The sequence below is a fragment of the Biomphalaria glabrata genome, chromosome 5 (genome assembly GCF_947242115.1).
Source record: "Biomphalaria glabrata chromosome 5, xgBioGlab47.1, whole genome shotgun sequence".
NCBI classification, from domain to species: Eukaryota; Metazoa; Mollusca; class Gastropoda; family Planorbidae; genus Biomphalaria; species Biomphalaria glabrata.
The window spans coordinates 46,678,488-46,691,730 of NC_074715.1; the positions used below are offsets into that span (position 1 = coordinate 46,678,488).

At 33.1% G+C, this 13,243-nt stretch overlaps 1 protein-coding gene across 3 annotated transcripts in view; it reads left to right on the top strand.

Annotated features, from left to right (window-relative positions):
• LOC106068101 (uncharacterized) overlaps window positions 1-12,714 on the top strand; it is a 38,936-nt gene extending 26,222 nt beyond the window's left edge. For all 3 annotated transcript variants that reach the window (XM_013227401.2, XM_013227400.2, XM_056029230.1), the window contains exons 10-15: window positions 118-274; window positions 1,248-1,415; window positions 4,393-4,545; window positions 6,508-6,583; window positions 7,256-7,346; window positions 8,616-12,714. In XM_013227401.2, the coding sequence (XP_013082855.2) occupies window positions 118-274; window positions 1,248-1,415; window positions 4,393-4,545; window positions 6,508-6,583; window positions 7,256-7,346; window positions 8,616-10,037 (2,067 nt within the window). In that variant the 3' untranslated portion in view covers window positions 10,038-12,714. The remainder of the gene's footprint in view (window positions 1-117; window positions 275-1,247; window positions 1,416-4,392; window positions 4,546-6,507; window positions 6,584-7,255; window positions 7,347-8,615) is intronic.
• Window positions 12,715-13,243: the final 529 nt, after the last annotated feature.

A 13,243-nucleotide genomic window follows, 5' to 3' on the forward strand; every position in this document is an offset into this window, starting at 1 on the left:
GTCAGGTACCCATTAGAGCTGGGTGTACTCGAGGCACTCTTTTAATGTGCTTTTTTTAGTTAACTCCTTCTTTTTTTTTTATAATCTTTGTTGGTTAATATTTTTTTTATTCTCCAGAATGGCTATGTGAATCTTTCAACTGAAGCTAAATCTGGACATTACACCATCTACAATGTCAGTAACCATGACAGTTTATTTGGCTATGCCTTGGTCCTAGGCAATGGTGAAACACAGGGTATCAGTCTTACCAAATGTGTATTTAGGAGAAATACTGGTAAATAACATTTCTTCATATTTTATTTGGTGCACTATTAGAATATTCATTGTGTTTTACTATTGGGTTCTAATGGGTATCTGACGTACATTGGGGAAGTAAAGGCAGTTGGCTGTTGTGCTGGCCAGGGCAGATGACACCCACTTAAATGTTGGTGATAGAAACAGATGAACTCACCACCATCTCTGTCATAGATTGTTAGGTCTAAAAGGTTTACATTAAGACATAATTAATTCACAATTTAAAATTATTTGTGAAGAAATATAACCTATTGTTATGTATGCAGAGACTATATTAAAAACTTATTAAAGCTAATGTAACTGTTCTATTTTAAATTCTTTTATGTTACTGGCTCTATTTATGATTAAAATGTAAATAGTTTCTACAAGTAGGCCTATATATAGGATGTAAATAGCAGAATTAAATGACAGAATGCCTGTATTTTGCTGGTCAATTTGAGTCTTTCTAATATTTTCTTTCTATTCTTTGACGTGATAATACTTATGCCAAAACAAGGTTTATATTTTCATCTAATTTGGTTTATGGAGGCACGATGGCTAAGGGGTTAAGCGTTTGGTTTCTGAACTGGGGGTCCTGGGTCCGAATCCTGGTGAAGACTGGTATTTTTACTTTCTGGGTCTTTGGGCACCATTGAGTCCACACAACTCTGGTGGGTACCTGACATTAGTTGGGGAAAGTAAAGGCGGTTGGTCATTGTGCTGGCCACATGACACCCTTGTTAACCATGGGCCACAGAAACAGATGACCTTTACATCATATACCCTGTAGATTAAATGGTCTGAAAGGTGAACTACTAACTAATGTGGTTTATGTTACATTTTTATCTGACATCCTTCATGTTTATATTCTCATATGATATCCTTCTTGTTTTATATGTTCATTAAACATCATTCTTTTTTAAATCTTTATTTGACATTTCTCATATTTATATTTTTTTGTTGACATCATTCAGTACCTAGAAAGCCTGAAGGTCTCATGGTGTTCTCAGGAGATGCCTACGGGTCACTTAAGATTACTTGGTTGCCTGAACCCTGCAACAAAGAGAAATTTTCATTGATAGAAAACTACACTATCTATATATGTAGTGACAAGACTTTTACACGACTGACTCAATGTCAAGGTAAGAAATTTCAGTTCCTAACTCTGACTTAGTTTAAATATTATGCAAAGTCACACAAAGAAATGCAGCATATACCTCTAAGGTCTTGTTTTTTAATCTAAAGGTATCAGAATATTCAGCTAACATTGTACAATTCTTTTTAATCAAATTGTTTGTTTACTATTCAAGACCTTTTTCAGTTGTCAGTCATTGTATTACATTTAATATATATGGCCTTCTTCATTTGTGAAGTAATTATGGATCATCTCATGAAAATGAGATGAATGCCTGGACATTAGCTATGGTCAGAACAAGGTCACCCACACATCAGTTCCCCCTCTCCACGCAGCTGATGTATTTAAAGGAGCAACAAGTGCTGATACAGTTTGGCATCAGCGGCGTCACAGGCTCTGCCAGGTTGTAGCACTTGATGCTGAAAACTCTTAAGGGTCACCAGCTCCTGATTTTTCCTCAGGGTTTACTCCCGAAGCCTGTCCCATGATTGGGTTTACCTGCAAGTCAGCAGTGGTTTGAATTCAGAGTGTTCCTTCTCCTAAGTGGATAGCCAGCCATGGCTAACAAGCCCCTCCTGCCTGAAGCTTACTGGTTTAGGCGCCAGCTTCTTGCCTTACTTATTCCTTCATCAAATAAGAGAGATGTCAACAAAATATTTTATATCTCAACCCCCAAAAAAATTATTTATCTTGAAAGCAGCCACAGAGATTTTCAATCAAAATTTGTTTGTGATATGTTGTTCTGTCTCCAATGTTAAAGATGTTACCATGTTAATATTTCAATATGTACTGTTTTTTTTTTTTTATAAATACATACTCTTATCTAATTTTGAAAATAAAATCAATGTCAGGAGTTTGTCAAAAAGGAATTTAAATTTGTATGTGTTATGATTTAGATATCCTGAAATAATATCATAGATAAGTGATATTAAACTTTTTTTTTGCCTGGAGGCCATATAAATTTTAAACATATCTTTTGTTGGTAGATGTATAGATGGATTAATAGTACCACTTTGTGGGCCTGATATGGCCCATGGGTTGTTGTTTGGTCATCACTAGCTAGTCAAAGTTTAATGCCCACATTATTTTTACACCATTTTAATCTAAAAGTTTCATCACTCCTCTATTTCAAAATAGGTTCTTTAATTCAACCAAATCATCATTATAATATTAGATGCATGTTTAGTACATTACCTTTAACAATACATTTTGTAGTTATTGGACAATCTTTTTGATCAACACAGCATGACATTTTTTTACTATTGATCGGACAACTAGTGTAGTGTCCATTTTTACAAAGTTTATATCAATTCACTCTGTTTGTCTGTCTGGTAAAAAGTTTGAACATATTTTTTTATCCCATTTCCCATTCCTGGATCAAGTTAAAACTTTGACAGTTATTCTTTTAATCAATAAAAAAAAAATTAAAAAATTATTTAATTAATTGTTGGTGATTAATTTTTTTGTTTGTTTTCAAAATAAGAGGATTAAATGCTACTTAATGAGAGATGTGAATATATATATATATATATATATAATAAGGGGACTAAATTCATATATGTATATATATATGGTGGCCTGTCTGATCACTTCCCAATAGAAAATTATTTAATTAATTGTTGGTGATTAATTTTTTTGTTTGTTTTCAAAATAAGGGGATTAAATACTACTTAATGAGAGATGTGAAAATATATATATATATATAATAAGGGGACTAAATTCATATATGTATATATATATGGTGGCCTGTCTGATCACTTCTCAATAGAAAATGGCGTGAAGCAGGGCTGCTCGCTATCTTCTTTGGCGTAATGCTGAGTCAAATGAAACAGCGATTGCATGAAGGCATCTAGATCACTTCACATATCTAGGTAGTTTAGTATCAAATGATGCCTCACTTTCTAATGAGGTTGATAACCATCAGGCCAGGCCAGTAGCGCTTTTGGATGCCTTTAGGCGAGAGTCTGGCGGAACAAAATGCTCTGCCTGCTTACACAAATCAATGTCTATATGGCTCTGAGACATGGACACTATTCAGAAAACAACTAAGACTTCTTGAGCGCTTTCACCAATCATTTACATACCGTGGCAAGACCGCACTACAAACAGCGATGTCCTTGCGAACGCCGGTATGGACAGTATAGAGGGACTTCTTATGGTCCGACAGTTAGGCTGGGCAGGGTACGTATCCTGTATGGAAGACAAATGTATGCCAAAGGCATTTTTTTTTGTGAGCTAAAAGGTGGTGGACGTAAAATAGGCGCCCCACGGAAACGCTTCAAAGACCAGCTTAGGCATTAACTTTCCCTAGCTGACATAGAAGAGAGCACCTGATTGCATGTGGCCTTAGAACGAGACAGCTGGAGGTAACTCACGAAGACTGCAGGATACACATTTGAGACCAAAAGAAAATTCACTGCCGAGGACAAATGAAGTCAGCGAAAAGAAAATCTAAATCGACCACCTGCGGACAATGGTTATGCTTATCCTGAATGTGGCAAAATATGTAGGTCATAGCTAGGGCTACACAGCCACAGGAAATACTGCATTGCTCACTAATCTTTGGACTCGAAGACAAGCCTTATTATATATATATATATATATCAATTCACTAATCAATCCAAAATTAACCAATTTAGTACTAATTAATTATTTTTGTTTTATATGGCAGAAAGGGAGACAAACGCCATAATTTTCAGATAAATGGCAGTTCATAGCAGTTCTTTCCCTTTGTTTTTAAAAGTATTCTTTTTTCTATTGCTTGATGATTACTATAGCATGACATTGATAAGAAAGTGGGCCTTCTAGAGTTAAGCATTGTCTTAAATTAGTAGCAAATAAATTATTGTTTCAGTATTGTTTTTAGACTTCTTCTTTTGAGTTAATCCTTGATAATAACTGAGTACTTATATAAAGTCTCATTTATTGTTTTATTATTATTTTATTAATAAGTTGGAATTTAGATATTCTTCTCTTTGTTTCAGAACATAATGTCATTAGTTCCAGTAACAACCTTACAGTCCAATCTCTGGATGATGATAAGGAGTACAATGTGTCCATCAGGGCAACATCACCATTTGCAGTTCCTGGAGAATTGTCAGATTTTAGAGTAGGGAAAACCAAGTACAGACTAAGTGGTAATCTCATGGATATAGACTAAATCTGTTAAGTGGTAATCTCATGGATATAGACTAAATCTGTTAAGTGGTAATCTCATGGATATAGACTAAATCTGTTAAGTGGTAATCTCATGGATATAGACTAAATCTGTTAAGTGGTAATCTCATGGATATAGACTAAATCTGTTAAGTGGTAATCTCATGGATATAGACTAAATCTGTTAAGTGGTAATCTCATGGATATAGACTAAATCTGTTAAGTGGTAATCTCATGGATATAGACTAAATCTGTTAAGTGGTAATCTCATGGATATAGACTAAATCTGTTAAGTGGTAATCTCATGGATATAGACTAAATCTGTTAAGTGGTAATCTCATGGATATAGACTAAATCTGTTAAGTGGTAATCTCATGGATATAGACTAAATCTGTTAAGTGGTAATCTCATGGATATAGACTAAATCTGTTAAGTGGTAATCTCATGGATATAGACTAAATCTGTTAAGCAACCTCAATGTTTCCTTTTTTTATTTCCTTCATTATTAATGATTTATCATATGTATGTTTTGGAGGTTAAAGATTATCTACATCATAGCTCGAACCTTCATCGGGACAACATGGGGATGACTGCAAGGCAGGGTATGAACCCGGGACCATCAGGACACCTAGCGATAGTCCATTCAGCCACATAATATCTGAAACATTTTTGCATAAAGAAAATTTACACAATATAATAAACACACAAACTTGTAGGTAACCCATCTAGGGCAGTTGTACTCAAATATCAAGTTATGTCATCTTTTTTACAAAAAAAAAAAAAAAAAAAAAAGCATATTTAGATTTAATAAGCTTTCAATTTCATAAAACCAAATTTATTCATTGCACCTATTTTAAGAATGGATATGGTAACAGATCTCAAAAGCACTCCGTCCATCCAATTTAGATCTCATAAACTAGCAGAGAAAATGAAAATCGAACATCATTATATTTTAGATCATTCAAAGTTCTGATGCAAACGCTACTTTTTTTTTTTCTGAAAGCGAAAAATCTAATTTTTTTAAAATCAATTTTGCAAGCAGTTTTTTTATAAAAATACACCAGTTTTACAACTATTCAGTATTAATAGTAACAAACACTGGAGACTTTTTACTAAAGGAGATAACATTTAACCATATATTTAAAACATTTAGGCAAATGGTTTTAGATTTTTTATAAAATTGTATTGCTAAGTTATGTAAGTTCTGTCATACTAAATACTACATTTACAAAAAAAAATGTTAACTTTTTTTTAAAGAGAAAAAATCTATTTACTATGCAAATAAGTTGGACATAATTTAAAACAACAATTAATAAGTAGTTTTTCATATTATCATGTGAACTGCAGAGCATCCAGGATGCCATGGAACACAAAACTAAAGGAATTTTTTTTTTTTATGGAAAGTTTTTTTTCTTGAGGCTTTGAATAAGAGATTGACCCTTTACAAAACAATTAAATCAATTAGATACTCATTATAAGACATCAGATAGGCCAGGTTCATATCTAACTTCACATTCACTTTCACCTATCCCTTGGTCTGCTGGACCTTTGGGGCACCAAACAAGATCTGTCAACCTTCTTTCTCCATTCTTCTCTGTCATTTACCTTTGATAGAATTTCATTATGATATTCTTTCTGAAAATATTGAAACCTGTATGTATAAAAACAGCATAATGTAAAAGTAAGGGATAAGATGAAAAGCAAGAAGTCATTACAATAGATTTAATTAACTGCACATAACTTATAGCACTCACAAGGAAGTCATTACAATAGATTTAATTAACATAATTTATAGCACTCACAGAGCCTGAACATGTTTAAAAAAAACAGATTTGATATATTTTGCTGTATAAAATATAGAGGCTTGTTTATAAAACTGAATTACACGTTTTAAACTAATATCTAAGGTTCAAGCATTTGAAATTGTAAATATTTTTTTCTAGGAACAACAATAGCAGCTATAGTCTCGCCACTGGTCATACTCTTTGCCATCTCTGGTGTATTTGTTTACTTTTGCTGGTAAGTTAAATTGTTTAAAAAGACTATTTACAAGACTTTGTATTGTGCATTAAATTTAACTAAAATAGCAGCACGTATATAAATGATAATCTTCTTATGTGTATTTTATTCAGCACTGACCTTATATGTGTTTGTCCACCATTTTGGAAAAAAAAAATTTTTGTCAAAATTTGTATGAATATTCATTTGACTTTATAAAATGTCATGGATAGTGTTTTTCCTTTTCTTATCCTTTATGGTTACGCTGGCCCTGGATGTGGCCAAATATGTATGTCACAGCTGGGGCTGTGCAGCCAGGGGAAATACTGCATTCCTCATTAATCTTCAGACTCGAAGACAAGCCTTATTATCCTATAGATTACAGACATTTTTTCAAAAAAGAAGATAATTATGTCCTGCGCATTTCATGTGTCAATCTAGTCATGCATATTAATCAATGACTTAAACTCTGCTAAGTCGTTTGTTTTCCTGGCTGATTGTACAAGTTTGTTCTAGCATATGGAATAAGAAATGTACCTCTATTTTTGTGTCTTTCTGAGTATTTTATTTGGTTTTGTTTTTCTATTTTTAAGTTATGGTTTTGTTTTCATTTTTGTCCTTAATTATTTTTTTTTTACACTCATGTAGTTCAATCTTAACTCTTTGCTGAAAATGATGAAATTTTCTTTCTAGGGCATGCATAAAGTCAAGAAGACAAATTAATAAAATAAAAATACAGCCTGAAGAAGATAAAACATCAAGTCATTCCTTCAGGCAAACAAAGGTCAGGGAAAAGCAGAAAATATTGAAAATAGAAATAAGCTCAATAATATTATGTAATTTTGTTTTCTTTATTTACAATTCATCTTTTTAGCTTCCAAATTCTTCATCTGATCAAAAAATAAAAGGGTGGTGTACACAGTTATCAAAAGTGGCTCTAAGGATTTTATTAGAAATGTGAACGATGATGTAGTATATGGAAAAAGAATACAAGCTGATTGGCCACACTGGGAAAACTCTAGTTTGACCGTTATAATTTTTCAAAGTATAATACAAAGAATTAAGTTAAATTTGGCTTGAGTTCTAGACAATTTTTATCTTGAACAGAGTCATGTTTTCACACTGTGAAAACTGGCAGAAAAAAAAATAATTGCAGAATTCAAGAGAACAGTCTGGCAGAATAAAAGTGCCAGAGAAAAAAATAAAGGCAACTGAAACAAGCCCCAAGCCCCAGCTTAACTAAACTACATATTACGAGCTTACATAGGCCTCACCAGCCACATGAGAAGGCACAAAACTGCAGTGCTAATTCCACAGTCCCCAAGTTGATGAAAGTGGTTATAACCGAACCATTAAGGATGAGCTATATATATCTTGAACAAATGTATGTTAGCGGGTATTAACCCTTGAAGGCCTTATTCATTAAATAGTTTAATAAATAGACATTCAGAAACTTTTCTGCACCGTCTTTTAAGTCTAGCTATATTGGCCTATTATTAGAATTTTATATATGCAGAGTTGATTAATCCATTTTTGTTTAAATCTATCATTCATTAGTTATTAAATAAAGTAATAAAATAATCTTTCTAATGCAATGAACAACAACTTAAGAAAGGAGGAATGTCTTTTAAAAAAAATTTTTTTGGTAACTTGTTGTTTTATATAAATTTATTCATTTTTATTTTATTTTAAACTTTAAAAAAAAATATCAATTGTTTAATATAGTTATAATAAAAGTAGGTAGAAAATGAAATTAGTGTTATATATTATTCAATCAAAATGTCTAGTTTTTTCAATTTGCCTACTAGCTATAATGATTAGTTTATTACATTCTCTAAGGAAAAGAAATTAAAACAATAATTCTATAGTTTTGGTTGGCTTTTTTTCTCCACCACAATTCTGAACTTGTTAAGATTTGCACTTGTATATATTAGATTTAAGAACTATAAATCTTATCTGACATCTTGCTCTTAATGTAGAGGTAGCTAAATTTTTAAATTTCTTCAAAATTCATGTTTATTTATTTTTTGTTTTTTATTTTTTATCTTTTTAGATTGATTCTACTCAAGACCATAGTGATGAGTCTGGAATTGAATCAATCTGCTCTTCCAATGAGCATAAGGAAGTCACTACATCGCAGCCACAGATCACTTCTGAAACAGAGCAGACAAAGAGTTCTTTTAATGAATTCCAGATAAGCCAACTGCCCCCTTTAGGCTACACACGTATGGGTCATGTTGAACCAACATCTGCTAATACTTCTGATGATCCTAACCTTACACTAGTGACTGACTGGAATAATGAATATCAATTACATTTTATAGCCGTCAGTCCAACCAAGCCAGACTTGATTGTATCAAATTGTTTTGATTTTCCAACTCCAAAACCTGACGACTCTAAACCAAAAAGGGATAGTGTGTCTAGTACTAACAACACTGCTCAGGATAATGCCCTGTCTAGATCTACTGACATTGCTCATGATAAAACATTTTTAGAAACTGATGTTGAGAAACACAGGTCTGTACCTGTCACCGGCAACTGCAAATGTCCAATAGAGGAATATGTGACAATGGCAGACTGCCCTAAGCAAGACCAGGTGGATGACAAGTTTGACTCAAACACAGAATTACTTGGTGTCATCAGTGAAATAAAAGAATATGACAAAGGACAAGATAATTATAAATATAACGAGTGTTATCAAAGATTTTGTGGGGTTACTTCCCCTAATGTTTATGTTAAGAATAATGAGCAGAAAGAAAATAATTTTGAGTTCAGCAAAGATCTACTTGTTGATGATCAAAATGGTTCAGATGATTCTAAATTACCTTATAGGGTATATGAGGATGGAACTAAAGTCTGCCAAGTAGTAGGGTTAGGAAGTGATCACAATGTTGATAATAGTTGTAATGAAGAAGATAATAGCTTTCATAATGATAATGACAATTTTGATAATTATGCTGATAATAGTAGTCAAAATACTATAAACGATTATCCAGATTGTATAAGAAATTATGAGAAACAGGGAAGTAGCAGGAACCTCTTCAGTCATGAAGATTATCAAATGAATATTCCAGAAGATAAATATACACCAGAAATGAATATTGAGGAAGTTAATTACACACCACAAATGAATATTCAAGAAGATAATTACACACCACAAATGAATATTCAGGAAGATAATTACACACCACAAATGAATATTCAGGAAGATAATTACACACCACAAATGAATATTCATGAAAATAATTATACAACACAAATGGGTGATCAGCTAGCCCGAATCTGTGACACTAGCCCTGACGCAGTCCAAAATAAGTCTACCTTTGTGACTATGACACAATGCAAAAAGCATAGACAGATGAAACCTGAAATCTTGGAAGATAATGATCATTGTGACATTTACAAGAGAGACAATAATGTATCAAACTATGTGAAACATACTTGGGATAAAAATGGTAACATGTCATTTGTCTAGAGAGAAACAAAGAAACAATATCAACTGTTATATAAGTACGTAATAAGTACATTATATGTACATTGTATGTATGTTATATGTACGCTAACACAGCCCTTTAGACTAAGTGAAAAAAAAAGCTGTACATTTTGTAGGTTTTGTAAGTTTCTGACATTTCTTTACAAGTGAATATTATTACAACTTAGTCCAAACCTACTGCAACAAGGCTGGGGTTGGCAGCGAACAGGGCTCAAACCTTGGATCATTGTTATGACAGTCTGAAGTACATATCACATGGCCAGCAGCCATTTTAAAAGGTGTCTAAAAATGTCCCAAAATGTTTTTTAATTAAATCAAGTAGAGTGGGGATAACTAACAAGTTTGGTTCAACAGATAAGGAACTCAAATCTAATTTCAAATAGCTTGAATTCTCAAAAGCACTGACTTTATGTTTTTAATCTGGGGAATAGCTGCTGAGTACCAAGCCACTTTAAGAGCTACAAAATATTTCTTACAGGACAATTTTTAATGCAGCTTGATGTTGTGCTATCTAAATGTTTTTTGTATGCCATTATTCAGGACAATGTGGACCAAGTTTTTCACTTTTCATCTTTTATAAAAAATGTTGTATAGAGTATTATTATTAGAAGGCATAACAGTTGAAGTTAGTTTTCAATCTCCAGCCCTTTTGATAGGTAGCAAAAGTGGCTAAACAGTTGTTTTTTTTCATTGGAATATGTAGACTGAAGGAGCGAAAAACTAAGCCTAATACAAGAAAAAAAAGCTTTGCTTGTCAATGTGCTGGTTACATTAAATCCTAGTCAATCTTTAGCCACAGAAATGTAGCTTTTGATTATTTAGCAGTATTATGTATTTAATAAGGGGGGCATGGTGGCCAAGTGGTAAATCAGTTTGCTTTGAAACTGATGGTCTCAGTTTTAAATCTGATTGAATAATGGGATGTTCTATTTTGAAATTTTAAAGGCGGTTTTAAGTCCACCTAACTCTAATGGGTTACTAATATTAGTTGGGGAAAAGTAAAGACGGTTGATCATGGTGATGGGCTCAATGGCACCCTAGTTGACCACTGAAACAGATGACATTTTCTGCCCTGTAGTTCATCAGGTCTGAAAATGGGTACAATGTATTGAAGAGGAACTTTATTTACATTATTAACAAGACTATTGCCTCTTTAATGCATTGTCTTAAAGTTGCTTCCCTTGATGCAGTTTCTTAAAGTTGTTTCCCTTGATGCTGTTTTTGTTTTTAAAGTTGCTTCCCTTGATGTATTTTCTATTGCTTTCCTTGCTGTAATTTCTGATTCTAGATGGTGTGTAAGTAAACTATACATTGTCTTTTTGCTGTTTCAGTTGCTTTAACCAGTGACAAATTTACCATGCCTACTATTTTTTGTTCTTGCTATATGAAAATAATATTCTAAAACTTTTTATAATGCTTTTATTCAGTGTGCCTTTCATGCTTAGTGCTCACTGGTCCCCTTTCTTTTGTGGATGTGTGTGGGGGGGGGGGGGGGAGAGGGGTTGAGGAAACCAGGTGGGGGTAACTGGAAGAAAGTTTACATGTTGCTTTTAGGGGCTCAGAATATACAGCTCTATCTGAGTAAGTATTCAATCTCGAGCCTCTTTGATAGGTAGCCAAAAGTGGCCTAGCAGTGATTGCCACTCTACCTCATGTAAGTAAAATGAATGAAATATAGACTTAGTGATAAATGATTTAATGTGAATGTGCATAACAGTTTATCAATGAGAGTGTCAAGGACAAGGGAGAGAATGCTAGATTTAAAAAAAAATGTTATACCAATGGATCAAAGAGAGTGAAAGAAATTGTATTGTGATACATAACGTGACATTTTTGTTGACAGTATTTGTTTGTTAATACTCAATATAAAATGGCAGCTCAATGTATAATAACAGTATTATATTACAAGTAATACAACTTTTTTTGTGGAATAAACATATTTATGTATGTTTCCCAACTTTCTGAAGAACTGCTTGGAGGTAGTATGTCTCCATACAGAGACAGGTATTAAGGGAACCATTCTGTGCAAGAAATTTAACCTGAAAGGAAGTGCAGGAACATGTTATCTTTATTTTCATTGAAATAAAAAAAAATATTTTTAATTTTTATGAATATTGAAATAGTCTGTCATGATAGTTAATGTTGATTTTTTTGTTGAGTTATAAGTGGCCCAAACATTTATTTGCTCAGATATGTGTTGTCAAAACAGTAAGTAGGCCTATTGGTTTGTTCAGCTATCTGTTGCCAAAACATTATTTGTTTGTTTAGCTATCTGTTGCCCAAACACTATTGGCTTGTTTAGGTATCTGTTGCCCTAACAGTATTGGTTTGTTTAAGCTATCTTTTGCCCAAACACAATTTGTTTGTTTAGCTATCTATGTCCAAACAGTAGGCCTATTGGTTCATTTAGCTATCTGTTGCCCAAACAATATTGTTTAGCTATCTGTTTAGCTATCTGTTGTCCTAACTGGCTGCACCGAATTTTTTTTTCCTATCCAAAGAAAGTGCTTTCAAATTTGTATTATTTCCAGGCCACCTATGTTTGCAAATCAAATGAGAATATCTACGTTCATTAATTATAGCCTACACTTTTATAAGCAGCTAAGGAGGTACATGCAAGTTATTCTGTACAAAAATAAAACTGTTTGGACCAATAAAATTATCTTATCTTATTAAAATCTTGTCAAAGTTGAAAAATTGTATTCTTTAAATATTATATTTCTTAAATTGATGTATAAAAGTAATACTTCACATTATCTTCTGATTATCACTAATGCATTAAAGCGCTTTTTTTTTTCTTAGCTCTTCTTGAAAACTGTTATAACTGATTCTTGTGGAGGTGGTGATGTCTAAACAAAATATTTTGACCGATGGTTAACGAGGGTGTCACGTGACCAACACGAAGACCAACCGCCTTTACTTTCCCCATCTAATTTCAGGTACCCATTAGAGTTGGGGAGACTCGAGAGCGCACTAAAAATCTCCAAATTCAAAATCCAAGAGGCCTCTCCGTCATTCGAACTCTAGACTCTCGGTTTAGAGGCCAAGCGCTTTACCGCTAACCCACAACACCCACGAGCAGAAGTAAGAGATCTCATGGCAAGACCTTACTTTAACTTAGCCCTTAAAGTGCTGAGCTTTATTACAAAAAGGTAATACAATCCTAGTGTTAAAGGGCTAAAGTACCA